Raw genomic sequence first — 27092 nt, 5'->3', positions numbered from 1 at the left:
GCAGTTAACCTAATGTTAACTTAAGTTGAACTGACTAACTAATGAATAAATTGACAAAAGATCACAGCAACAAACAATTATGACATATTACCTTCATTTTGCTTTTTAACAATGCTTTGTTGCTATCGGAATTTGAAATAAGCTTGTCTTAAACTTGCTGATGATAAAACAGCAATTTAGGTAATCAACATTCGCATACTTACCTTCAATCAATAATATAGTTTCTAATTCTTTCCAGGTACTTGAAGCCTTTGACATTTTGGAGCTCCTTCGATAATATATAAGATATTTTTTAGAAACAAAGAATTTAATGGGGCAGCTTCTCTTTCACGCATTTTGTACTTCATTGGGTTCAAATATTAAATGTTCAATGTGTATGTGTCGCATGCGCAAAACAGCAGCTTGATGGGTGCTCAGCTAGTCGACGCATGACCACGCTTGACGTTGGTTAGTGACAGATCAACAAAAATCGAGCAAGTGATTTCAATTTAGGACAAGTGTCCGAAATACTAGAATTAAATCAGTTATACCGGTTAATGCAATTGTGTACATGCTTATTTATTAATTCTCTTCCTTCTGTAGCGTTAATCGTTGCAAACAATTCATTATTTATCCTAATTCCTAAACGACATTACATCCAAATCAAGTTTGTTTTTGAACTTGTTAGGGATAAAAAGTTTTGTGGTAAAAAAGCATAATGGAAGATTCTTCAAAATGTGAAGATGGTGAATCGAGTAATATGACTTCTGCGTGCTCTCAAGTGACTCAGGCACCTTCTGATACGAAATCTTTGGTAGACAATAAAAATACACAAGTTCGCGTTGTCCGAGGTACAAAGAAACTCAAGCTTGATAATAATGATCCTGTGAATGTCGAGAAAAAGGGTACGTTTATACATTATGTGTACAACAAAACAATCAATTGCTAATGTATCACACTATAATTCTATGATGAATTACTTTTTTTTCTCTAAATATAGATGTAAAAGATGAAGAAGCTACAGAAGCTAAAGTGAGATCTCTGAAACGTTCTTGCGAACTCTGGTCTATGGAGGATAAGAATACCTTTTTTAAAGCACTCAATGAATACGGCAAAGATTTTGATGCATTGCAAAGTTATTTTCTAAGTCAAGGCAAAAAGCGTGGTCTTTCAGATGCTATGATAAAAAATAAGGAGCAAATTCGACATTTTTATTATAGAACATGGCTGAAAATATCAAAACATCTCAAATTCTCCGAAGGTTTAAAATATTTATGACACACAAGTGTAATGTGATTTAACGAAATACAAAATATATTATTTCTTTTTTATAGATGTGAAAAAAACCACCCAAGAATTATATGGATTGATAAACTATGGTGAACTTAGAAGAAAACTACCTCGTATTCATGAGAAGGTTCATTTAAGATTAAATGAATTGGTGTACTGGGGATCTACACAAGTCAGACTCAGAGGAAAGACTATGAGAATTAAAACACCTATATGTAGAGCACTTAGAAAATTAAACCAGCTGGAAGGTATATTAAAATTTTTTACTATTTAAAGATTAATTTACATGGTAAATAATATAACATTAATATTTATCTTTATGAAATTATCAATTTTTAATGGAATTATAAATTTGATATATAAAATAAAAGATAAATATTAATGTTATGTGAGTTAATATTTATATATATTCTATTCTTATGAATATAAATAATTGTATGCACACATATTTATATAAGTTAATATATATTTTCATGTAAGCTTATTCTTTACAATAGTGATAGCTAGAGATGTAAGATATCGATGAATATTTTTTATCAGAAAAATAGACTAATGATTAAAATTTATACTTTCCTTGCTCCAGATTGGCAGGAAGAAATCAAATTACCATCTAGAATAACAATAGAACTTCGACCGCGCAACAACACGGCTTGGTGGCAAGTACAATCAGTGTCAATGAATCCAAGAGTGCGCACACTTCTTCCAATACAAAGACGCCTCTCGAGTTTATTGATATTTCTACAGCAACGATGGCGACTTACAAAATATACGACAGTATCCTTGCGCTACTTTTAATCATAACTTTTTAATCATATATCTATTTCTAAATATGCACATGCTGAAATTTGTGCCGACGTATACATTCATGGGTAAAAATCCTTAAATATTGATTACTAAAGTGTTCAACTGTAGAAAATCTCGTTGCTTCTCTTGACGATGTAAAAGATACTCGTTTATTGCGAGTGGCTCCACCAGAAGGATGTAAAATTGCCTTGCCAATGGTCAATCTTGGAGAATACCTTACTAGCAATAGCGTCAGCTTAAATTCATATGAAAAACGCCTCGGGCTGAAGAGCTCAAGAATAGACCTGCTGGGATCAGTTCAACATTTGAAAGGAGTAGGGAAAAAAGGAATCAAACGAAGCAAATCGGATAAAAAGATCTTAAGTCGCACCGATGAAAATTGCACAGTGCCAGATGTCAGTAGCGACATGGATCTTTTAGAAACAGGAAGCATGTCCGAAAGACCAGCAATCATAAATAACATGGAGAAACCATCGTCGGAACATCATTCAGAGCCCAATAGATTCCCTGGCAGAGAAACCGTCGAAAGAATACGAAAAGGTTGGAACGTCGAGGAAGCAAATACGATTACTGTGGGCGATCTCTTTTTAATGGTACGCAACATTCCCTCATTATTTCATTGTATATATTAAATTTAATTTATTGTGTATTATTTTCCCAACAGTTCGGTCGTGAATCAAAAATTACTTTGGAATATTGGTGGGACTGGCTACCGAACGAACAGTACACAACCGATTCACCGAGTACCATGCGTGACGATAGTTCATGTTTGGTTTTACAAAAGCTATTATCACTGGCGAAACATAATTACGGCACAAACAAGGTAAGATATAATGAATATTTTACAAATGCTCGCTTAACTTACGATGTCGAGATAATTGTTGTTTTTTTTTCTAATGTTACATATCTTTGCTTAGGTATATGATAACACATCGGGAAGTAGCGAAACGGTAATTTCATCTCGAGTTCCATCTATTAAGGAATCTACATTTAGAAGACCTCTTATTCCACAAACATATCATAAGATTGATACGACTGATGCTTTTAAAACACAACTTGATGTAAGTGATATTACATTAAATGCAATGTAATATGAAAAACAAATTGTCATAAAATGGTACTTGTTTAAAAGTCTGATTATATATATACATATGCATTACAGAAATTTAAATCACGCTTTAGCAAGCGAGGAAGGACAGTGAGACAGAAAAGTCTCGTAATACAGAGAGTTCTGCCTATTATACCTGCGCCAAATACTATATCCAATATGCCATCGGAAAATTTGACGACTGACGAAAGTAAAATCGGTGAACCCTCATTATGTCAAACGCAAACTGACAAAATAATAGCGGTAAATGCGAATGAGGCTCAGGACAAAACCTTCTTGGATGCATTAGAAGCGGGCGGAGATGCGAAGAATTCCAATTCGATTATTACCAGTGCTACTCAAATTCTTAAAGAAGGCGAGAATCAGTGGTTGAACAGTGAGGTAATTGATAAATGCATAATATAAGTCACATAATATTGTATATAGTATATACAATATAAACTCAATACATTTTTCGTGTGAAAAATTAATATCGAAAAACGATTGAATGGCAGGTTGCGGATTTTTCATTAAGCAGCTTTTTGGGACAGCTTGAATCGCCCATGAAAGGCTCGCAAAGAAGTCAAGCGGGTGAACAAATTATGGAAGATCGTCCTTCTTCCGATGTAAATATAAGTGAAATATTATTTTATTCTCTTACATCTTGGAATTCACTCGATAATGATATTTCAGGTTGTATCCCATATGCAATGCCTCATGGGAGAAAACAGTGTGGACTACATGGTGAAATTTGCAAACCTGGCATCGCAAATCGCTTCCGACGAAAATAAGAAATAGGTAACTAGATAATAATAAGAACGCGTATCTTTCCTACCAAGATATGATTCGTGCATTTCCATATTCACACACATGAACGCGCATTTGTTCTTACTAACACTATAAATTCGGTACGGTGCGATATATAATAAGATTGATAAATGATTATGAATCTAATAAAAGCGAATTCAGTTGACTGCTTACACACATTGGTACATATTAAAAAGCATATAAAGTATATAAAATAGTGTAAAAACATACATATAGTGTATAAACGGATTGAATTACAAGATATTTAATATATTTTCTCATTTTGTTAAGATTGCTAATTAACAGAATAGATATTTTAAAGTGTTTTATGTTATATTATGTTTGCACAATTAGATGAAAATATACAACGGACTTTAATCTGCATCAATGCGCACTAGTACATTCAACCAAATTCGCTGTGAGATCGAGCTATATGATATAACATTGTACATACGCAAAAAAATAGATAAATGAATGGTGTAGCAACCGCTACTTCCGCTGCTGTTATATCAAGTCGGTTCCTTTTCCTGAGAAGAATGTAATGTTGGCGATAAAAATTGTCGACACGAATCGGATTGTGATATGAAAGTAGGCCAAAGTAAGCTATGTCCTGTATTAGATAACTAATTTTATGCCGATTTGATTACATTAGTATTACCTTTTGGTTGTCAACAAGCAAAAAGAAAACAAGCAACGATTGCATTGTTATGTTATATGCTAATTATAGCATATAACATAATAATATTGAATGAACAATCATCATTTTAGAATGCATGCGCAGTTATTCGGCAGTAATGATCCGTTAACGTTACGTTTTCCGTCTTATTTCCGTTTAAAAATATATTCAGCGTACTTGTCTTATATTTATGTTATATAAATGCCAATTGCATATTTGTTTTTTATTCAATAATGAAAACTTGATGCTGTATTTATATATTTGTATTTTTTATAACGAGTAGAACATCTCACCGCAAAGACGTCCGTGTTCCTAGAAGCAAAACCAGCCTTTTCCTCGACGAGTTGCGAAACCTATCAAAATGATTCATAGTGCTTACGTCCACGTGATCATCGACATACACATCTGTCTAGAATTTCTGTTAACTACCCAGGTATAATTATTCGTCGACGTAAGCGATACGTTCTCTCTTGAGAGATTTACAAACTGATCGATTATTCAATTAATAACAGGTTGGACATTTTCAATTAATCATACGTAATCCATTTCGACTTGAATTAAATAAGGTAAAAGTATCAAGGTTCCCTATATTGAGAACGATTTATGAAAACTGCTAAAATACATACAAAAAAAATGGGGAATTACCATGCTTACATCATAATTGCAACTTAACATTTCAACTGATTGCAGGTATACAGATTTTGCTACAGTTTCATCATATGCTTGCGTGTTTTAGCAAAAAATGATGTGAAGCGTTTCTCATTGCAAAAATCATAAGAATTAGCGATGCAAAAAAAATATGTTACAATATAAGGAAGAGCATGGCTGTACCGGCATGTACACACGATGACAGTGTGTGCATCATGCTGTACTATAAATAAACTCAACATAGGCGCTCACTGCGATATCTGAATGCAATCTGAATCGTTCTGAAATTCGCTTGAAACATCCTATCATCTGGTCTGTACGTTTAATGGGATTTTGCAATAATGGTACAATTAGGATTTCGTTAGCTATCTGATCCAAGTAATTGCAAAACAAACGACAGAAGATCCTTCATTTCATTTATTTTGTTTATTTCTAACACTTATTTCGCTCGAAATAGTTATCACTGTTGAAAGCATGCATTTGAAGAAGAAATGAGTGAAAATTAATACAGTTGGTCGCTGGAATCTTCTGTCGCAAGACCGTTGTTATTGAAACTTTTCGATAATGAATTAACGTGAAATTCTTATTTTCGCTTGAAGAAAAGATCGACGCCAATGAAGCGCGTAAGCAATTATTGCGTCAGCTATTGCGGCTCGACGCGCAGCAGTGATGATTGGCCGCGGTCGCAGAGCGGGAAATCCCCGTTGAAACCTGCCCGACCGCGGTCTCGGATCCTACTGCAGTCTCTTATTTGTCTTCCCCGTCATTCTGCGCCGAGTAAAGACCTCGTGCACAATCGCTCGGGAACCACATGGTGGGAACGCCGTCGCTGCCTGTTGATACCGATATAGTAGTGAACACATTATCTCCGGTATAAAAAGTCTCGTATACTCAGCCGAAGATCTCGAAAGCGATGAACTGTTATCGCGCGACAGTGCATTCTTCGTGAATTACCAATGTTACATGCTCTCACACTTGAGACATACTTAACATTTGTATATATAATTGCCATTCGCCGCACAAGTATACTCGTGGCGAGTGTGACAAACGCGACGCGTTTGTTGCAAGAGTATACTTATTGATTAGTATTGTTTTCGTTGAAATATTGTTACATGATAAGATTACGGTGAAAGAGTGTTAATGCCATCGCGCAAAAATGGATTCGTATAATTACAGTAGGAATGACCTGTCAGAGGTGAGTCTAATAGAAGTGCGATGTTAACATGTATTTCATCGACACGTCTACTGCTTTTCCAGACTTTTTTTCCACGCTGTGTTTGTTCGAATCAAATCGAAATCAATTCGAGTTGAGAAATTCCGTAGCTTAAATTTGCATTTATATTTTTTGAAGAATATTTTCTTCTAACAGATTAGACAAAATACGGTAGATATTTCACTCAACTTGAGTTAAAGTGATTAACATTTTAGCATACCGATTAACTGTCCTCCTTATCGAAGTGCGATTATCGTCAAATATGAACGTCAAATTGCTTTTTTCATGTGTTCGACAATGAAACGATGCCAATATTCTCTATTTGTTAAATCGCTGTTAATGACTCTTGTACTTTAAATGGTGACAAAGGCAGCTATATCTTTCATAGTCGAGGACATACTTGATACAGCAAAACAAATCATAATAATTAGGAGAAAAAGGAAATTTTAGTTTTTTCCTTCTAATAGCATTCACGTAAACACTCTGCACTCCATCCTATCATAATTTTATGTCTACAATATTATCAAAACTAGTCATGTGATAATTTTTAAAATATTTAATATTAAGAGAGCTGAGAAATTATAATAGATGTTGCAAAATACGGATCAAATGTTGGAGTTGCTTTTTTTCACTTCACGTTAAACAATTTATAAGTTTTTGTTGAATTTTCTAATGTTTAATATCGTCATATTAAATATTATATATTCATTTTGTGCAATGAGAACAAAAGGAAATAAAAATCGAGAATAGTGTATGATATATAATTTTTAATATTCTACATTGTCTCCTCTTTTTATTCGTGCTTAGTAAAAAAAAATCGATTCCAAATTTTCATTAAATTTGGATTGATTTTTCTGCATGCTGTGTAGACATAATGGAATAACAAATAATCCAATGTTTATTTCCTTTTTTTCTCATTCGACATGAAAACGAAGCGACATATGGTTTACGAAATGTTAGATTTTGAACTCTGTTGTAGATGTATCTGACGTTTACCAATTTGCCCGAAGACGAGAATGATCGTTTGATCTTCGACTTGGATTCTTCGGTCACCAGGCGAAGTAACATTTTAACAAGCCGCGGTTGCGAACCAGCCAAGAAGAAATGTTCGCTCGGTAATGCACAAGAAAAGCACAGAAAAATGTTAACTTTGATCTGCATGCAATATCGTCTCATGCTTATTTGCCGCCAAGTTTGATACATTATGCATTTATGATTACGTATCGAGGTGATCGATGGAATTTGAATGCAAAGTGAATTTATACTTGCTATAGTTGCTATTTGCACGAAAATAATCGCTTGGCTCAAACTCTCACGAAAGCTCCTTGCTACGAGTCTGTAATTACCAATGCAGCGATAGTTACTGGAGGGGATTTCTCGGGACTGTTTAACGTTGACGTGTTGCATCGATTTATGGGAAACCGCGTAAGCTTTAGCATTTAATCGTTCGATCGATCTAAAGCAGCGTTTCGCATTCGAAATGTATTTACGCAATTTGAACATGTAAAAACAGCGGCTCAATGCAAAACGCAGACTTCTAATGATTTCTAATGTAATTTACAGGTGATGAAAGCGAGGAGATTGACGGCACCGGATGGTCGGACAAACCTATTAGAAACTGGTGTCAAGAGGAAACGATAAATTGGCTTATGTCAGCCGCATCATACATGGGTCAACCTTACAGTTCTATTCAACACAGCCTCGCCGTATCTGGGAAAGAAATTGTTAACTTTACGCGACAGGATTTCATCAACCACGATCCTATATACGGAGATCGATTGTACGATCTTCTTCACTCGCAACAAACATCAAACTTATGTACGTATATATCATTTCTCTTTCTTTGAGAAAGAAAAATGGAAATGCGTTTTATAACATAATTAAAAATTTCTACATCACGAATAAGTATATCAAATATATTTTAGTCATTTAAAGACAAATTTTGTAACGTTGAAATAATCGAGACAATTTAGAATTTAACAGATACATCAATGCCCAATATCGAATGCTACAAATTTGAATTGACATCAATTATTTTGTGCAGTGCCACCATTTGATACCATTCAGCCGCAGTCGGAAGATGAATATGCGCGAATCAGTTCTAATAACATATCTGGTAAATATTATTAACAACGAAGGCAATTTATACGTTTAGATCATTGTTTCTTGTACTTGACAGGTTTTTCACTTTTTCAGATGCAGAGTCAGATAACAGTGTCGAAGTCGTGACGAAGAGATTGCCTGGCAGACCAAGGGTATTAAAAACCAAAAAGAATCGTAAGTGTCGTAATCGACTGAAGAAACTTTCCGATTTAATCCAAAAACATACGAGTACATCTATTTAGTTGATTTAATTGCATTTACAGCTACCAGTCAAGGAAAATTGTGGGAATTTATTAGAGATTTACTACGCAATAGAGAAACATGTCCTAGTTTAATCTGTTGGGAAGATTACTCACAAGCTAAATTTCGTTTCGTAAAAAGTGATGAAGTAGCAAAACGATGGGGTTCACGGAAAGGAAATACAAAGATGACTTATGAAAAGCTTAGTAGAGCTATGAGGTAATAATTTTCATTCTGTAGACTATAATTTAATAATATTTGATTAATTATTTGAATTTGGTAATGTATATATATATATATATATATATATATATATATATTTATTACTTGTAGGTACTATTACAAAAGCAAAATATTTCTACCAGTGCTTGGTCGAAGGTTGGTATATCAATTTGGACCAAACGCGAAAGGATGGCAAACGGATAATCCAAATTTCCGACACTGAAACGATGCCATTGAGAAAGAGGAAATGTAAAATACAAGAATGTTATCTATTGTTAAGAATCATTGTTAATGACTCTTTATATGCTTGTTGTACTTTAAATGGCGACAAATATGGCTATTATATCTTTCACAGCCGAAGACGTGATATAACAGGACGAATCATAATGATTAAAAGAGGAAAGATAAAGTCTGAAGAAAAGGAAATTTCAGTTTTTTCCTTTTATAACATTCACGTTAACACTTTGCGCTCCGTCCTATCATAATTTTATGTCTACAATATCAAAACTGATCACGTGATAATTATTGAAAAAATGTGAGATGCTAAAAATAATTATTTAAGGATAGATAAGGCATTCTAAAAATAAAACCACGAAGAATCGCACTTTTTTTTTATAAAAAGGTAGAAAGGAAAGTTGCAGAACTTTTTCATAAAGAAACCATTCCTTCTCCATTGTACTATGATTTTTGTGTGTATATATTTGCCATTTATGTATAGGTACTTGTATACATACAAGAAACCAAGCACAATTCGTTTAATATCAACTCTTAATTAATGAGATAGAAAAATCTGATTTAACTGATAATGTGAAGGCACACACAAACCCTATTACTATTATTATTATTATTATTATTAATATATCTATGATTATATAAATTTGCTAGAACATTCATGGATTTCAGAATCCATCTCATTTGTTAAGAGTTAATATTCTTATACTTGTAAAAAGGCTTAAAAAAATAGCTTATTGAAATATTTAAGTTAAATTTTACATTCCTAATGAAAAAGTCTTATAAGAATAATTATAAAAGTCTTATAAGAATAATTTTTCTTTCTTCAAATATCAATTTTATATACGCTGTCTTTTAGTTGCCGACGAAAAATCTGATGTTATTGCTCTCTTTTTTGCCTAAAAAAAAAAAACAAGCATTAAAATATTAATGTTTCGTAACAAAAGAAATATTATATAAACTAGATAATATAATTAAATTACTTTTAAATTCCGATCCTCTTCTTTTATTTTGTTTTCATTTTTAGCGTCATCATCTATTTGTGGCTCAATAGAGGGAAAGACAAAATTTTTTGCACCTGCTGCATGAGAAGTAGAATCACTTTGCTTTGCCAATGAAGCTATTCTCGCCAATGACTCTTCTCCTCGAGTTAAAAGCGAACGTTTTTGTATAACATTCTGGAAAAAATGACAAAGAAACGAAGCTTTTTATTCATAGAGTACTCGTAAATGCAATTCGACATCTTAGACATTACTAATTCCACATATAATGTATTATATCAAGTAATAATCTTACATATATCGTCTGGGATTTCTTCCCAGCATTTGGTCCATTCAAGAAATCCTCTAAATTCCGCGGCATGATTGGTTCCATGTTTTCGGATGAATCTTTTTTGTTGGGAGAAGCATCTTGTTTTTGAGGTTCATTATACTTGACTTTCTTCAGCGCTAACAGTCCGCGTTTAAAAATTTGACTACTGCATAACTCATCTTCGACTTCGTTGCTTGAAGATTTCTGTGACCGTATAAGATATACATATGTATAAACATATATTTTTCCAAAATATGTTGCGATCGTTAAGTATATTTATTAATTACCATTTTTTCTTTTCATAATTAGATAATTTTTTAATTACCATTTTTTCTTCAAGAAACTTGTCTCTTTCTTGCCTGAGTTTGTTCCACTGTGCCTCTTCCTCATCTTCTTGCACGTCTACCCAACCATCGTTTTCGTCGAGGGCTTGAGGCATTTCCATATTATTTCCTAATTTATCTAAGAAACAACAGTAAATATTTTAAATATTTATTTAACAATTAGAAACGAAATCATTTGAGCGTTAACATATTAAATGTTACACTTTAGAAATTTGAACGTTGAATATTTTTACAAAGCAAAACGTTTTAAACAATTTATCATTGTGTCGTAGAAAAAAATATATATTCTCACCTATATTTCTCCATTTGAACTTGCGCTCACGACCCGTTCCATCGGTATATAAATCACCATCTTCAAATAATAACTCCTTCATAATCCTAATATCTCTTTTATGTTCATCCAGCATCTGTTTCGCGTGCATTTTTTCTAGTTGATTTTTTACTTCATATTCATCTAGCTGTTCTTCATCGGCTTCCTCGAACTCTAATTTATCCATGCCCTTTTCGTCTTCATCAGCAGAATCCCAATCACTCTCGCTTAACTCCGCTTCCTCTTCCAGAAAATCAGCCACAACATTCTTTAGATTCTTTTTCGGTACAACTGTCACCTCGTTTTCTTCGGAATCGTAGTCAATATATTGCTCTGTCTTTTCATCATCATCGTTTACGCTTTCCACATCATCGTTTTCGCTTTCTTCTTCTGAGAAATGAACACACACATTCGGGTTTACTTCCTCCTCTTCCGAATCGGACAAATTCCATCTTCTGGTCAAACGGGTTTTCGGTTTATAATATTTATCCGCTTCGTCCTCATCGTCCGAAGAAGCAATTCTTAATTTACGTTTTGAACTTAACGCGCTGATTTCCTTTATTGCCGTTGTTTGATTTACAGAGTTACAGAGTACAGAATCTTCATCCAACGTTAATTTTATATCTTGAGAGCTTTCATTTCTCACCTCCGAACTTTCCGATTGTTTGATATCATCCTGTTTCGTGCAGAAATTTCCATTACGTAATTCAAGTAACTGCGATTCAGAGGTATTGAGTTGCGAGGATAAATTTTTGAAATTCAAATCAGTTCTTTGGGTGGACTCGAATTTACCTGAACACAATTGCATAAGATATTCATCATCGACAGTTTCTCCAGTATCGTCAAACAACTTTTTCTTAAAAATATTTTTCTTTTCAATATCGCGTACATGCTTGAAAGGCTTATCATTCTGTGTATTTTCCATGGAAACAAATTTGTGTTCATCAATCAGATATTCAGTCTTCTCCGATAAAACTTTTTTATTCGAATCCAAAGTGGTGTTTAATACGCTTAATTGTGTTATAGGTGAAACAAAATCGAGCATGCTTGTCTTTGTCGAAGGTGTTTTGCACGCTTGGCTTCTTAACCGATTACCATTTTCCAAATCATTCGGATCTATACTGTTCGAGTCATCTTCAAACTCTTGTATCGATTGCGTTCTTATTCTATTTCTTCCATTTCTGATTATATTATCATCTTCACAATCATCAAGATCGTCGTTATCCTCAACATCTGATACATTTCCATCCTCTATATCTGTGTCTAAATTTTCTTTGTCTTCAAAATCTTCGCAGCTCTCTGTCTCACTATCGTCTACATATTCTTTTTTACGCTCAGAACTTCTGGATCGTTCACCATATTCCATTTGACCCGTATCACTTTCATCATATATATCCTCCGCGTTTATATCTGAACCTTCATCGTCTGTTTCTTGTGCTTCATCATCTGCAAACAAACACTTTCTCCTCTTCTTATCCTTAATGCAGACATCATTCTCCTCGGGTTCGCTTTCACTGCTATAGCTCAATCTCATATCATTCTCTTCTTGCGCATCTAAATCTTCCTCGTCGCTCCATTTTTCTTCTTCCTGCGTTTGCAATTTTTCCTTTCTTTGTTCCCATTCCTTTGCACGTTTCTGATTCATTTGCAATTTCAGACTCTGTTTTAAACGCCTCAATTTCGCCCCAGGTTTGTCCAGTTCAGGATTGTGTTCGGTATTAGTAGGAAATTTGTACGGGAGTACTTCCTTCGTCGGAATGGGACCGTTCTGAGTGTCTTCCAAATACAGTACAGACACTTCAGATTTATTGTCAGTCTGTTTCTTTGTGTTAACATGTTTACTGAAAAATCTATCTAACAAAGTATTTGCACCTTTCGTATTAGATTTTGCATCGTCTGACAAGTCGATAATCATACCTGGTGATCCTTTTAATGTAACTTTAGAATTTGACGTAAACTCTGATAACTTTCTTTGATTCGCCATAAAGTTCGGAAGCGGCAAGCCGAGTACATGACTATTAGCCTTATGACAATTCTTTATTACAGAATTATCTTGAATTTCTAATAAATTATAACCAATCTGTTTGACTAAAGTATGAGAAGATGATGTGTAATCTGTTTCAACCTGCTTATCTTTTGCTTCATTATTTTTATCTTGTGTTATAATATTGCCAGACGAATTTGTAAACGTAACAGTAGCATCTGTCACACAATTCTCAAAATCTCCTTGAAGCACTTGAGTCATTTCCTTATTATTAATATTATTAAAAGTTTCTGATATTTCTATTGTTTCTGCGGTCAGATTGTTATCTCTATTTTTGTCACTTACTACAGAATTGCACTGAGGAGGCCTAAAATTTTGTTTATCTACAATCTCTACCACATCCAATGTACATCTGTAGAAGTCAGGTCCTGATTTTTTCTTCTCCTCATCGAAATTACTTTCTCCTGTATGTTTGATATCTGTCATGGAAGCTATCTTCTCATTTGTAACAAAAGATTTTTCTACATTCTTGCTAACCAAAGATATAGACTGTTGTGTATCATCTTCTGAATCTGAGGACTTGTAAAAAGATTCTGCTTCTTTTTCTTTTTCTGCAAGTGCTTGACTGTTGAAAATACAAGACAATTTATTTTTCATATTCTAAACTATACTTTTTTTTTTTTTTTTTTTTTGTAAGATCTATGTAGATATGTTTATATAAATTTTTTTACCTTACTACTTCAGATGACATTTTCAGTCTTGCAGCTCTTGAAACTGGCTGTGACAAATTTGGAATTTTCTTTGTCCTATTTAAAAACTCTAATAATGTATGCTGTTTTGGTACGTGATATGGCAAAGAAACACTTGTTTCTCTGCATAAACGTTGGCTTTCACTACGTATTCGACGCATTGCCTCTTGCTTGGAAACTCTTGTAGAATCCTAATACATTTAGATATATTAATACCAGTGTCAAATAACCAACTAAATGCTACATGGTTGGTGACGCATTAAATACACATTTAAAAAAAGATATATTGATACAAAAAAATTACTTTATTTCAAATGCTATTTAAAGTTTGTTACTTTATCACAAATAAAAACAAAAAAATATTAAAAGTAATATAAATACCTTCTTTTTCTCAGTGGATATCTTTTTGGCACTACATGGAACAGCATTATCAATTGATGTAAAAGAACCATGTGTTCTTTCTTCTTCCTCACTCTCAGATTCAGAATCGATTAAATCCCTATAGTCATTAGACTGTAAAATAAAAAGAATTATTTTAATTCATTATATTCTTTGCCACATGTCTAAATATTATAAAGCATAACGAAACTGTTAGTCACTGAAAATTGGTCAGGCAGAGAACGTGTTAATAATTTAATACTTTGAATTTTTATATGTGATATATTATTATAAATTATAAAATAATAATAAAATTAAAGAAATAATAGTAAAAGGAGAAGGGAGGGAGAATGGGAAAAAAAGAGGATTAGTGTAACGAAAGCAAAAATCGAAAAGAAATTTAAGATTAGAGTGAAAGGCACGCGTGTGAAAGAACGGCGTGTGTAATTCAGAATAAAATGAAGTCAATGTTGCACTAGATATAATAGATATAAGTAGAAAAAAGCAAAAATTAAATTGATATGCAGCGTTAAGAAATTAAATACAAGTTGGTATAAGAGAAAAAATGTATGAAACAGTCTTGTAATCTCTAAGGGACAATAAAATTATTATTTATTCATATACTTACAGTACGTGTAGTTTTATGATCTGTTTGAAGACAATTAACAATGTTGCTTGCTAGCACAAATTCACCATCACTTCTTACTTCCATTTGTCTTAACTTATCTGCAAATCTTATGCTTGAATTGTGGTAAAATCTAGATGCTTCAACACAACACGCAGAATTTTCTACTTTCTCCATAACTAAAGCCTTTAATTCTTCTTCTTTTGAGTGAGTATCACTATTTTCTTCAAAGCACTTAGCATCAGTTTCTAATTTATCTTCTGATTCATTGTCAGATTTATTCTGATGAATTCGATTATTCAGAGAACTAGCGTTAACCACATTAGAAATTTCTTTATTTTTTAAATCTTGTAAATCTTCAAACCTTTTAGAACATAAATTAATGAAAGGTGAAAATTCATAGCAGCTAATTCCAAATAGCTTTCTGGTTTTAAAAGCTGCTAAATTTGGTACTTCCTCCGAAAATAAAATTTTTGATTCTTCTTTTGAATGAATATCATTATTTTCTTCAAAGCACTTAGCATAAGAAACGTTTTCCTCATTTGACGATACAACATCGCAAATACTGTCTTTTAACTTTTCTTCCTTTTTCCGATCATGTACTCCTTCGTCACTATATTTTGGAGTATCCTTAGACTCATCACTATTGACGAAGAGTTTTTTAACATTAAAAGTATTCATTGGTATCACCATTGTCAGAAATACGAGAAAGATTTTCTTGAATAAAATTAAAAGCAGGTAGTAGTATAAAATTGAAGAAAGAGTACGTTTCTACCGTTTTATTCTTCTGCTACAACAGCACGCAACAGCTACAACAGCACACACAACTACACCAGCTAGAACTGCCATATTGAGTATATCCGGTATATGCGCGCCTAAATTATGTCATAAACATATTAAAATGTCTAGATAAAATGCATAGTTTACATTCCTAAGAAACAGTGGATGAAGCCAAATGAAAGAAAAAGGAATAAAGACACTGATTAGTTGTCCAGATTATTTAAGGCCATTACACGTACAATAGTTTTAGTCGTAACCGTAAAATTTGACCAATCGAAACGAAAGGAGCTAAAAGTTCTTTGTTCTGATTGGTCAAATTTCAATCTTTAATGTGTAGTCTGATCATAATGGCAACAGAAGATCGCGGATGATGGGGAGAATTGTTAAACGAAAATAGGTGAATGTCAGATTGTTAGCAATAGAGGAACGATAAAAGAGAGAAAAAAAAAGTTTTCTTATTGGATATTAAGTTACTAGCATATCTTGCATTTCCGTGTAGAACATCGCCATCTTGATATATTATGTTATATGCCTGTATGGTCAACACTACCGGTGTCGCTGAATTTTGTTTTTAAAGATTTTTGTCCATCAGCGGTTGTTTAATTACTTATTTTTTGCAATTTAGTAGTCAACATGACGAAAGGTATGACAAATATATATTAATTCTAAATTTAAATAAAATTGAAGTAAGATAAGTGTTTAAACATTATTGTTTAAAATGTCAAAGCAACTTTCAAGCTATCATTGTTTATCTCTTAAGAGCCACATTTAATTTTTAAATGTATATGCTAATTTGATTATTTTAGACGACAGCTTGGAGAAAAAGTCAGTGGAACGTAATGACAGTGATAAAAAAACAATAGCTGATTCAGGACCAGATCCTATAGCTCCAATCACAAGAAAAGGTGTATTAACATCTTTTCTAACTAGCAAACCTATGGAAATACCAGAACAAGATATTGTAAGGGATTACTCGTTTATCTCAATATACATATATTTTATAAATAAATGTTTATATGGCGTTAGATAACATTATTTTGTTTCCTAGCTTGGCAAATGCAGATTTGTTTCTGAATTTGAAAAATTGAATCGTATTGGTGAAGGTACTTATGGAATTGTATATCGAGCCAGAGATACCAAAAATGATAAAGTTGTTGCATTGAAGAAAGTAAGAATGGAACATGAGAAGGATGGATTGCCAGTGAGCGGTCTCAGGGAAATATCAGTTTTGTTATCGTGCAGACATGAAAACATCGTACATTTGAGAGAAGTAGTAGTTGGCAGAAGCTTGGAAAGTATATTTCTTGCGATGGAATATTGCGAACAAGACTTGGCGAGCTTGCTGGATAATATGCAAGCACCGTTTTCAGAAAGCCAAGTCAAATGTATAGTATTGCAAGTGTTGAAAGGTCTTCGATACTTGCATCATAACTTTGTTGTTCATAGAGACTTGAAAGTTTCTAATCTCCTTATGACCGACAAGGGTTGTGTAAAAATTGCTGATTTTGGTCTGGCTAGGTGGTTCGGCTTGCCTCTAAAACCAATGACTCCTAAAGTAGTAACATTATGGTATAGAGCACCGGAATTATTATTGCAAGCTAAAACGCAAACTACTTCTGTTGATATGTGGGCAGCTGGATGCATATTAGGTAGGAAATTTTTAATTTTATGTTTATATTACTATTTTTTTATTTGTTTAATGTCTCAATCACATAATGGTAGACAGAGTATCTTAACACACAACACAACATTATAATGTTATAAATATTTCACATAATGTATCACGTTTGTTTTTTAGGAGAATTATTGGGACACAGACCTTTATTACCTGGTAGAACAGAAATTGCACAATTAGAATTAATTGTTGACTTGTTGGGTACACCCAGCGAGGCTATTTGGCCAGAATTCAACTCATTACCGGCGTTACAGAATTTCACGCTTAAACAGCAACCGTACAATAACTTGAAACAAAGATTTCCTTGGTTAAGCGCTGCTGGTCTTAGATTATTGAATTTCTTATTTATGTACGACCCGAAAAAGAGAGCAACCGCTGAAGAATGTTTGCAGAGTAGTTACTTTAAGGAGGCTCCTTTACGTTAGTATATAATCATCATTTAATCACAGTATATAATCATTATTTAAACACCTTCCTAAAACAATAACTATAATGTTGATCTATCTAATTAATTTTAATTTCCATTTGTGTGTGGATATGTTACAGCTTGTGATCCAAAATTAATGCCGACTTTTCCACAACATAGAAATATGAAAAAAGCTGCCACGCAAAAAGAAAATCGTGAAGAACCTACTGTTACTGATCAAACTAATAATCTACCAGCAATTTCGGACCTTGTACGTTTATAAAATATTCACGTAGTTTTTAAGTGTTACATATAAATTGTCCTATATATTTTTATATATTATGTATTCGTTTCAGCTTGGATCATTAGTTAAGAAAAGACGAGTGGAATAAAATTTCAAGTTTACTTGAGAAAAAGCATTAATCTTGTGAGTGGAATATATATATTTTTCCGATTTCATTTAATGACAACAATATGTAAACTTATCACCAAATACATAATGTGAAATGATTTTGATAGTGATGTTAATGGGATTTTTCTGTTTTTAAATAATAATATGGACAAGTAATTATACATATCTACAAAGAATGCTAATTCAGTGAGTAGAGTGGTTTATTAAATTTTACATTTGTTGTATGCATATTTCACCGGATTTCATTTGTCACACAATGCATTGTGCATCTACATATTAGTTAGTATTGTGTATTTCAGTAAGTTGTATTTTATGTAACGTAAAATGTAATGATAATCTTGAAATAATTCTAAAAAATTATTGCTCATAGCGCCTTTTATATTCTCCACGTGGGTCATATTTACTAATGAGTCGATCCCAATCTTTGGTTCGTTTTGTTTTAAGATGATTGATCACTTTTCCCGCGGTAGTTTTCTGTTTATCGTTGCATTTGCTGCAATCGGACGATAGAGCATCCGGCAAAGTCTCTGTAAGCAAAATATGTTTACATTATTATTGCAGTATAATTAACTGTTATTTAAATTTTATTTCTGGAATAAAAAAAACAAATATAACTTATATTCGTTAATAAAATTTCGCATTAGTTTTACTGAAGAAAAATTGATTTTAAATTAGCTAGAGAATCATTATTATTGATAGGTATTTAACACACTTATATTTGCGTACACTCAAATGTGATCAAATTTTATTTTTTGCTCTTGAAATTGATTTGATCCTGAGGAGTGATGTAGATGTTACTTAAACAAGACTGAACGTAACATGCTTGAGAAAGTTCATCGACAGTAAACATTATATAATGGAGAGAGAGTATAACTGCCGTAATTACAGCTACTATAACTGCGTTGGTTGCATTCATATATTTTCTAATATACGAATCCGGAGCAAGTGCTCAAATCTACGTTAGAATATAGCAGTTTATAAAAGAATGTCGAAACCATTAATATCAAAGTGTGGAAGGTAACTTGTATTACACTTAAATATATAAAATCTAGATTGAATTTGATTAAGTCCAAGTTTTAATCAAAATGAGAAGTAAAATGAAAAATATCTTTGTAATTCTTTAATGCAAATGTATATAATTTGTTTTTCTTACACTTACTTCTTAGTTCGCGACCTTCGGCAGTGCAGGGTCCCTCGTCCATCATGCAACGAATGTAGTTAGTAAGGACACGATTATTTCCAAGGATCGCATCCACGTCTACATTGTCATATTTTTCAGGATATTTTTCTGCGGCAGTGACCAGAGTTATTAGCAAAGCTAACGTGATCAGAAAATATCCCTTCATCATGTTCAAGATTCAATATAAAAAAACGATAAATGTGAAAGCGAAATGAGTTCTTTTTCAGCTTGATGAAGCTGCAAACAAGAGTTAAAAACTAAAGCGACAAATCAGCGGCTGCTAGCTTTTATACAGCCGGGAGACCGAGGCCAAATCGAACGGAGGGGCTTCAAACACGTTTTAGTTTCCTCCCTGCATTTGTGTAACGTTTTACGTTAGATTACCTCGGACGATAAATCCAAAAAACTTATATTTTGATTACTATTTAATGATTATTTATTCGTTCACATCGTCTTGATGTTTCACGTTAATCATAAAATACTTGTGAGAAATTCAAGTCTTTAGAAATTCTCTTAAAAATCTATGAGTTTGATAATATCATTGTTCATGGATGATTGATTTTGCAGATATAAATATGACACATTTAATAGTGCTAAAAGTTATAAAAAATTGTGTAAAAAGTAACAAAGATGATTTATTTTTAATTTTAAGATTTTTACATTTTAGATTTTTAACTGTTCACACATACTCTGTTCTCAGAATGCAATGCAATACGCAATCTTCGTTGTGATGTTAGAATCTTTTATTCACGATTATTGAGCTATTGAGATGCATGACACGTCAAGTTTTTGACCTACTTTATATGTATTCCGTAGTTAGTAGTTCAGAAGAAATTAACTGTGTGATTTGTATTCTCTTGGAAACATTTATGTAGGTATAAAATATTTTTTCAATATTAATTATGACCTACAAATCTCTCTTACAGATTTGTGGGCACTGTTGCAGCTTATTGACATAAGTCTTTTTCGTTAAAATGCCATGCCAGGTATTCGTTTGCAATTTTTATTTCTAATTCGCTATTCGTTTTTCAGGGCTTGGAAACATACATTAGGATGTAATTGAAAAATTCTCGCTTATGGTAATAACGCAAAATGACGCAACCGTTGAAGCGTGTGACGCATGAGGAGAAAGTGGTTTCGATGAACCACTATCCGGTTCACTCAGACGGATATAGCTTTTCATCGCATGTAAGAATCTCTGGATAATCATGATTTTTTCGCGATGGAAGATTTGAATATACATATATTTTCATCGATTAGAAATTTAATTTTAATCCGTTACTTTATTACAATTGTAATATTAGTTTACAATTTACAAAAATGTATAAAAATAAATAAAAATCGGTTTTTAACGGGCCATGTTTCTATACATGACAATCGCCAAACTGTAATCTTAAAAAAATATATTTAGAAAATTACAATGATAATCCATCGCAGCATTGCAGTGAATTGATGTTTATCGTTGTCTATGCTGTCCTCCTTGCAGTTTTCAAAATAACATAGCGCAACAGCAACGTAATTATCCCTTTGTATCAATATGAACTGGTAAAGTGTGCATTTCTTCGATTGTATGGTATTCCGTAGAATACTGTAACTGCAAATATTGTATCAATTTGCGTACATTTGCTTTCTGTTTTGAAGTGCAGCGTTGACACTTGTCGTTGAATATTACGGATAATACACTTGTATGTACAAAGCACAATTTCAAAAAAGACTATTTTTATTGAAGCTCAAAATATTTCAGTGATTGATCAATTCAAATTTTTTACTTAGTAAATCTAAAATTGTTCAAAATTTTTTTAAGTAGACCGTTCTTGAATTCAAATAAATTTTGCAATATAAAGTTAAGCAATGTATTACGAGAAGAAAATAAAGGTTTCATGCATGCTTTCAGCTAAAATTATACGTATTTTGATTTTGTTCAATATTAACAAACTGTTCGAAGTCAAATTTTTAAGTGTTTGAATGATAGAACAAATCAAACATTAATAACGCTAGAATTATCTTTGGAAGTTTAAATATAATATTTTGCTTTAAAATATCCGAACAATTCATACAAATTTATTTCTTGTCCAAAAGTCTTGTTTTTATTCGGATGATAGATTTATTGTTACTAAACTATTTAAGTAGTCTTACAAAATAGAGCATATTTTATGACCGTTTAATATTTCGCCAAGTTTCAAAACCATAGTGTGTAATTTTGTTCTGAACACTTTTACTTTTGTGCGTGATCAAAATATTTGTAATTATATTAATGTGAATTAACAATGATTGCTCACACACATGAATTATGCAAGTTTGTCTAAACAAGTACCCTAATGCACGTATCAGACTACACATTAAAGATTGAAGATTGAAATTTGACCAATCAGGACAAAGAACTTTTAGTTCCTTTTGTTTCGATTGGCCAAATTTTAATCTTCAATTTTCAATCTTTAATGCATAGTCTGATAGGCTTAATAATTACTTATTAAAATTGATCTATATTTTTAACAATTTCTTTTTTATGATTGGCGAATAGTGATTTTAACTTAAGATCCGTTTTCAAAAACCCAATCACTTTATTGTTATTGTGTTTGATGTGTGATTATAAATAAAACTACTAATATCACGAAAAAATGGACTAAAAAATTTTATGAAATAAGATAAATTAAAGTCTTAACACACACAATAAGTAAACAAAAAAAAAGCTGCTTGGAAATGCCAGGGATTCCCGTGAATTTCCGTGAATATCCAATAACAAATTTCATGATCAACTATACGTAATTCTGCTAACAAAGAATACCTCGATCAGAAACGTCAATTATCATTTGTCAGGATATATATCAAGAAAAAGGACTATCGAAGTAAAACAAGTTCGTATTGTTTGATATACATTGCTATGTTTCTATGACTGAACGAAATTGTATTGCAATTTATTTGTAAATTTAATTTTGTCATATGAATCGATTTCTGTATATGATTTCTATATATGAATCAAATGTGTAATTAAATCAATAGATTTTTTAATTTTATATTATAAGAGATAAGTTATTTTTAACTTCTTGTTGAATATTTTACTAATATTGTTAAATTAATTTCAGGTATCAGAAGATATGGCATCTTCTGAAGCAGAAAAAATAAACATAAAAACAAAGCTTGAAAAATTACATTGTCCATTTACTTGGGAAATATTGAACAGTGTAATAAAGCATTCTACGTTAAAAGGTGAAATGCATGATGAAGATGTTGAGAATGAAACATCATGTGCATTAGAATTGTTGATGCAATGTTTATTAAAAACTTATAAAGGTGTGATAAGTGCAGATAAGAAAAATGCACGAAAAAGTATTGAAAAAGCTGAAGAACTATTAATACAGATGCAAGAGTATGATACATAATTATTTATATTAATATTTTATATATAAACATTGTAAAATATAATATTTTACAAGAAAGTATATAATAATTATTTATATTAATAATTTTCTTGATTAATTGTTACATTAAAAATTATTACAGACATGAGAGACATCAAACAATAAGGGCTGTTGAACATGTTTTTTATGCTACAAAATCTTTTTTTCTATATGATGTGGAAGAGTTAGATGTTTTAGAAGAGATGGTTTTAGAAGAGATATTAAACAATATTGTTGATATTGAAGACTTCAATAATGAAGAGTTAGGTGCTTTGTACGGTTGTCAAAGTGTTGTATGGTCTTTTTTAAATGATTTTGGTATGAATAAGGCAATTGACACTGCTAAGAAAGCAGTTGAAAAGAATCAAGACTGTGCCTTATGGCACTTTATTCTTGCAAAGAATCTGAGACGTCAAAGACGTTCAATACATGTACAAGCTTATGTAACAGAGACTGAGAAAAATCATTTCGAATTAGCATATGCTATGTCTAATGAAAACAGTGTATTTGGGATATATTTGTTACAAATGCGCATGGAGAGTTTTTATAAACACAGCAGAGATAGAGATTACTGGATGAAGAAAGCTGCTAATGAGAAACAAGTGTTACAAACAGCGAAAAAAATTTTAGATACAAAACCAAAAAATTATAAAATATTATTGAAACTAGCTCTCATATTTCTGCGTTCAAATGAGGATGAAAGAATGGCTGCAAAGGAATGTCTGGATGCTGTGAGGCAAATGGCACCTAATAATTCGACATGCATGCATTACACTGCAATGTTTTATCAACAGTGTGGAGATTTTAGGGTAAGTATAACAACATAATATAAAGATGACTTTATAGACACTTTATAGTTTAAACTTATGTATTAATATTCCATTAGTTTAGCATTTTTCTAGTGTCAACTTATTTTTCTTTCTTTTTAATTGTTTGTTTGTTTACTAACTATATGGTACATTTTTAGGAAGCTCTAAAATACTACAAAAAAGCTGCAGACTCTAATAACTTTGTAGCAGAAATGGCGTATATAGAATATGGTTGGGAGACAGGAGAACTAGAACCATTGCCACACTTACTGCGAATGTTGAAGAAATATGAGCAGTCTGTCAAACAACGGCAAATATCTATGCTTATATCTGTTGCAATAACTTATTATTTCATTCAGAATGACATATCAAATGCAGCAGAATATTTTTTGAAGGCTCTAACATTAGATCCATTGAGCAATAAATTTAGGGTATATATGTTATGCATCAATTTATATTGAATATATATGTGAATACACATCAACAATATAGAAATAGCTTAAATACTCACAAGGATTATGAAATATTTTTGAATCTACTAAAACTAATTTTTTTTTCTAGGTCTATTACAGATATCTCGGATTTAATGCACCAAATATTTTAGATTTCTTGAATAACAAGTTTTGTCCTCTACTTGAGAGAAAAAACTGTCAAGAGGTATGTCTAAAGATAAAAAGACTTTTAAATGTGGAAGCTGTAACTGATTTAACGGAAGATTTTAAATCATTATCTGTGGATGTTAAGAAAGATGATGTTACTTAAGATATTAATTAAATATGCGTGAGAGTTATTTTAATATTGTGTAAGTTGATGCTATTTTAATTTTCTTTTATGCTTAGTATTTTGGTATATTATTTTTAAAATATATATTAATGTGTTAAATTTGATTATTGCATATTTTATGTCTTTAAATAATGCTAGATAATGCTTATATGGTATGTTGTAATTTTTATTTTAAAAAAATAAAGATTTATTGCTAAATATTAGGAATTGAATTTTTATGTTTCGTATTTGAACAAATGCACCGAGTGTGCAATATACACGTGATTTCCGTCATTGACTACATGTAGAGGCTAACTTCGGTACGTTCGAAACGCGCTTTCACGTACACATAAAATTCAAAATCTATCGTGTAGCACGATGAGCATCGCCGGTATACAAGCGAAGATACACGATGGGAAGGAATGCATCTACGAGCATCAGACTGCTGGATCCAAGAAGAATGATTTGCAGACGTTATTGCAGAATCTACGAGATGTGCAGTCTGAAGTCAACAATTGTTTAACCACGCTGATTCAACAAAACACATCCGACAGGGCACAAAGTAACCTGTTAAACGTAATTGCCGAATTAATCGGCGTAATCTTTTCCATTTCTCTTTGAAATAGTCTAATTTCATCGATTTCTGCAGAAACGACGGAACGATCAATTTCTTCGAACGTCGAAGAGGAGGTGGAAGAAGAGGAGGAAGAGGAGGAGGAGGAGGAGGAGGAGGAGGAGGAGGAAGAAGAAGAGGAAGAGGAAACGGCAGCTGGAGAAGAGAAAGAGAAAGAGGCGCGAGTTAACCCCAAAAAATGCAAATTGTCGATCTAGATTCGTGTACTTAATTAATAAATATATGCTATTCATGATTTAACGAAGCGTACGAATGCCGTTCTGTGGATACGCCCCTACTTCTACTTTGTGTCATCCCAGAGAGAAGCATTTTTATCGGATCGCCGTACCTTACGATAAATGACTAGAGCGCGATAACAGGCGCCTTACGTGAGAACGATAACTGTTGAGTCGTTGAGTGAGACAAGATACGCAGGTGCAGTTTGCTGTGAACACGACTTGGTAATTTTCGCCGTTCCGGCTTACATCAATTTCCGTCTGCTCGAGAATCTTTTGATTTTCTCAATTCAATGTCGCACTCGCATCAAGCGGCATTTCTATAACCTTAACAAGGTCTTTTGTCTTGTTTGCCAAGATTATACTTGTCGGCTTTGTCGCATATTAACGGTAAATTCTGTCAGATTTGCAATCTAATTTGTTTAAGTACAAAAATCAGATAATCACACATAAAATCAATGAAAGATGGACAGCTGATAGTCACATTTAGCACTAAAATGCAAAGATATTGTACATATGGAATATTCCAAAATTTAAAAATATAATAATAGTTACTTGGTCCAAAAACTATCATGCCTTTTAATATTGCTTTAAAAACAGATTTTATATACATTTATCTTTCTCCAATATAAATATTGGGATTGTAAAATGTAATTATAAAGTCTATGTATTTTGTTTCTGCTGAGATCATGGCTGACTATAAGCACTTTTGTTTTTTTAAGCGAAAACATGTCTACCATGTTGTCAAATGAGGCTCAGCTGCGTTACATGATAGAATGGTTCCAAGAATGGTCTGAGATGCAGCGCAATGATTTCTTGGGTGTGTTGCTGGAGAATTGTGGTCCACCAGGACTCGTAAATGGACTGGTGACTGGAATGGAGAAGCTGGGCTGTGAAGAGTCTGATAGGCCCCCAAGTTTGTTCCAGTGTCGTGTAAAGCTCTTCAGAGAATGGAGTAGTAATTGGTCCCAACGTGAGAAAGACTCTTTATTAGCAGCGATTAAGAATACGGACAGTAAGTTTGCTGAAAACTATGAAGAAAGATTATCAGCATTGATGGAAGATAAACAGTGATAAGTGAGCTCTACTCAAGTGAGCTTTAGAACTTAGGTTCCATAGAGATATGGTATCTATAGCCTTTTTTTTTAAATATGAATTTTTGAAAAAACCTCATCTTTTTATATTTATATATTTATTTTCTTAAAGCAGGAGAGAATGCTAGTGTTTTATCATGAATGTATATGTAACACAGAAATATCAATATGTGAACTATTTACTGGAAAATGGAATAAGTTTGAGGAATCATATTTATCGCATAAATTAATCAGTTACTTAATTAAATTTCTTGTGTGTGAGCCAAAATTTGATTTATGTCACTTCTAAGCTGAAAAAAACATAACTATTGGCATTATCTCTAATAATGAAGTAGATTCCTATTGTAATTAATACATCGAATTAAAAAGAAGATTGTTTTGGATAAGATATGTAAGATAATTCCACAAATACTTGCAAAATCTTACTTTTTATGTTAGAATTAGTAATTTTTTATCGTATACATTCCTCTGTCTTTGCATTTTTTATACTTTATAATCAAATGCCATCATTATAATCAAGTCGCATCTATTCATCAATATTATTGTTATCAGACTTTGTATCTATATACAAATACAACATATTCAACTATAAGAATAAGGTGATATAAACTAGGGATTGCTTTATATCTAATGATTAATTATTAGTTTTTTGAGAAAATTCAAGGGAATATTGCATGATTTTTGCAACAACTCTTATTGATAATATAATTGTATAGTTTACAAGAA

General features: G+C 32.3%; 7 protein-coding genes across 15 annotated transcripts; 5 read left to right on the top strand and 2 right to left on the bottom strand.

Moving 5' to 3' along the window:
- Positions 1-242: 242 nt before the first annotated feature.
- On the top strand, positions 243-7618 carry crm (cramped chromatin regulator). 5 transcript variants are annotated; one of them, XR_010888190.1, is made up of 13 exons: positions 243-473; positions 668-884; positions 980-1240; positions 1314-1517; positions 1853-2043; positions 2169-2666; positions 2738-2896; positions 2991-3134; positions 3236-3562; positions 3676-3786; positions 3854-3958; positions 4927-5076; positions 5156-6404. XR_010888190.1 is itself a non-coding variant. In XM_067348259.1 (11 exons), exons 1-10 carry the CDS (start codon positions 698-700, stop codon positions 3956-3958), a joined length of 2187 nt encoding a protein of 728 aa, XP_067204360.1. In that variant the 5' UTR covers positions 243-697; the 3' UTR covers positions 7484-7618. The 5 variants fall into 5 exon arrangements, 3 of the variants coding, with proteins under 3 accessions (XP_067204360.1, XP_067204359.1, XP_067204358.1); XR_001101132.2 differs by having other exon boundaries at positions 243-884; positions 5156-5209; positions 5334-6404; XM_067348259.1 differs by lacking the exons at positions 4927-5076; positions 5156-6404 and adding an exon at positions 7484-7618 and having other exon boundaries at positions 243-884.
- LOC105674532 (ETS homologous factor-like) lies at positions 7465-9673 on the top strand. The gene is made up of 6 exons (XM_012370917.2): positions 7465-7619; positions 8068-8322; positions 8549-8620; positions 8701-8781; positions 8871-9066; positions 9181-9673. The coding sequence occupies exons 1-6, from the start codon at positions 7484-7486 to the stop codon at positions 9290-9292; spliced, it is 852 nt and encodes a 283-aa protein (XP_012226340.2). The 5' UTR covers positions 7465-7483; the 3' UTR covers positions 9293-9673.
- A 62-nt stretch (positions 9674-9735) lies between these two features.
- LOC105674528 (claspin) lies at positions 9736-15926 on the bottom strand. Its single transcript, XM_012370911.2, has 8 exons — positions 15005-15926; positions 14380-14511; positions 13981-14189; positions 11248-13874; positions 10937-11073; positions 10597-10815; positions 10284-10478; positions 9736-10199 (listed from the first exon to the last, which is right to left on the bottom strand). Exons 1-8 carry the CDS (start codon positions 15692-15694, stop codon positions 10140-10142), a joined length of 4269 nt encoding a protein of 1422 aa, XP_012226334.2. The 5' UTR covers positions 15695-15926; the 3' UTR covers positions 9736-10139.
- A 337-nt stretch (positions 15927-16263) lies between these two features.
- Positions 16264-18641, top strand: Cdc2rk (cyclin-dependent kinase 10). 2 transcript variants are annotated; one of them, XM_067348333.1, is made up of 7 exons: positions 16264-16424; positions 16588-16742; positions 16830-17430; positions 17580-17876; positions 18003-18133; positions 18219-18289; positions 18382-18641. In XM_067348333.1, the coding sequence occupies exons 1-6, from the start codon at positions 16415-16417 to the stop codon at positions 18252-18254; spliced, it is 1230 nt and encodes a 409-aa protein (XP_067204434.1). In that variant the 5' UTR covers positions 16264-16414; the 3' UTR covers positions 18255-18289; positions 18382-18641. The 2 variants fall into 2 exon arrangements, with proteins under 2 accessions (XP_067204434.1, XP_012226578.1); XM_012371155.2 differs by lacking the exon at positions 18382-18641 and having other exon boundaries at positions 18219-18373.
- Phk-3 (Pherokine 3) lies at positions 18457-19688 on the bottom strand. Its single transcript, XM_012371156.2, has 2 exons — positions 19434-19688; positions 18457-18801 (listed from the first exon to the last, which is right to left on the bottom strand). The coding sequence occupies exons 1-2, from the start codon at positions 19621-19623 to the stop codon at positions 18632-18634; spliced, it is 360 nt and encodes a 119-aa protein (XP_012226579.1). The 5' UTR covers positions 19624-19688; the 3' UTR covers positions 18457-18631.
- A 330-nt stretch (positions 19689-20018) lies between these two features.
- LOC105674646 (interferon-induced protein with tetratricopeptide repeats 5-like) lies at positions 20019-25297 on the top strand. Of its 4 annotated transcripts, none has more exons than XM_067348314.1 (7): positions 20019-20325; positions 20487-20642; positions 22538-22821; positions 22956-23661; positions 23820-24092; positions 24223-24985; positions 25073-25297. In XM_067348314.1, exons 2-6 carry the CDS (start codon positions 20547-20549, stop codon positions 24421-24423), a joined length of 1560 nt encoding a protein of 519 aa, XP_067204415.1. In that variant the 5' UTR covers positions 20019-20325; positions 20487-20546; the 3' UTR covers positions 24424-24985; positions 25073-25297. The 4 variants fall into 4 exon arrangements, with proteins under 4 accessions (XP_067204415.1, XP_067204416.1, XP_012226558.1 ...); XM_067348315.1 differs by having other exon boundaries at positions 20019-20329; XM_012371135.2 differs by lacking the exons at positions 20019-20325; positions 20487-20642 and adding an exon at positions 22008-22309.
- A 704-nt stretch (positions 25298-26001) lies between these two features.
- On the top strand, positions 26002-26346 carry LOC105674647 (uncharacterized protein C14orf119). The gene has a single exon (XM_067347775.1). It carries the CDS (start codon positions 26002-26004, stop codon positions 26344-26346), a length of 345 nt encoding a protein of 114 aa, XP_067203876.1.
- Positions 26347-27092: the final 746 nt, after the last annotated feature.

Source organism: Linepithema humile, chromosome 1, assembly GCF_040581485.1.
Source record: "Linepithema humile isolate Giens D197 chromosome 1, Lhum_UNIL_v1.0, whole genome shotgun sequence".
In the NCBI taxonomy this organism is placed as follows: Eukaryota; Metazoa; Arthropoda; class Insecta; order Hymenoptera; family Formicidae; genus Linepithema; species Linepithema humile.
Note: the sequence above shows the minus strand (reverse complement) of the source record. Positions and strands in the feature narration are given on the sequence as shown.

Bases quoted from the DNA above. Each gene is read 5' to 3' on its own strand.
- crm (XM_067348259.1), top strand. From the start codon at position 698: ATGGAAGATTCTTCAAAATGTGAAGATGGTGAATCGAGTAATATGACT. The intron at 885-979 runs GTACGTTTATAC...CTCTAAATATAG, and splicing joins TGTGAATGTCGAGAAAAAGG to ATGTAAAAGATGAAGAAGCT. The intron at 1,241-1,313 runs GTTTAAAATATT...TCTTTTTTATAG, and splicing joins ACATCTCAAATTCTCCGAAG to ATGTGAAAAAAACCACCCAA.
- LOC105674532 (XM_012370917.2), top strand. From the start codon at position 7,484: ATGTATCTGACGTTTACCAATTTGCCCGAAGACGAGAATGATCGTTTG. The intron at 8,323-8,548 runs GTACGTATATAT...TATTTTGTGCAG, and splicing joins GCAACAAACATCAAACTTAT to TGCCACCATTTGATACCATT. The intron at 8,621-8,700 runs GTAAATATTATT...TCACTTTTTCAG, and splicing joins CAGTTCTAATAACATATCTG to ATGCAGAGTCAGATAACAGT.
- LOC105674528 (XM_012370911.2), bottom strand. From the start codon at position 15,694: ATGGTGATACCAATGAATACTTTTAATGTTAAAAAACTCTTCGTCAAT. The intron at 11,074-11,247 runs GTGAGAATATAT...GTTGTTTCTTAG, and splicing joins GTTCAAATGGAGAAATATAG to ATAAATTAGGAAATAATATG. The intron at 10,816-10,936 runs GTAATTAAAAAA...ATACGGTCACAG, and splicing joins AGTTTCTTGAAGAAAAAATG to AAATCTTCAAGCAACGAAGT.
- Cdc2rk (XM_067348333.1), top strand. The intron at 17,431-17,579 runs GTAGGAAATTTT...TTTGTTTTTTAG, and splicing joins GGCAGCTGGATGCATATTAG to GAGAATTATTGGGACACAGA. The intron at 18,134-18,218 runs GTACGTTTATAA...TATTCGTTTCAG, and splicing joins TACCAGCAATTTCGGACCTT to CTTGGATCATTAGTTAAGAA.
- Phk-3 (XM_012371156.2), bottom strand. From the start codon at position 19,623: ATGATGAAGGGATATTTTCTGATCACGTTAGCTTTGCTAATAACTCTG. The intron at 18,802-19,433 runs GTAAGTGTAAGA...TTTTGCTTACAG, and splicing joins CGAAGGTCGCGAACTAAGAA to AGACTTTGCCGGATGCTCTA.
- LOC105674646 (XM_067348314.1), top strand. From the start codon at position 20,547: ATGACGCAACCGTTGAAGCGTGTGACGCATGAGGAGAAAGTGGTTTCG. The intron at 20,643-22,537 runs GTAAGAATCTCT...AATTAATTTCAG, and splicing joins GATATAGCTTTTCATCGCAT to GTATCAGAAGATATGGCATC. The intron at 24,093-24,222 runs GTATATATGTTA...TTTTTTTTCTAG, and splicing joins CATTGAGCAATAAATTTAGG to GTCTATTACAGATATCTCGG.
- LOC105674647 (XM_067347775.1), top strand. From the start codon at position 26,002: ATGTCTACCATGTTGTCAAATGAGGCTCAGCTGCGTTACATGATAGAA.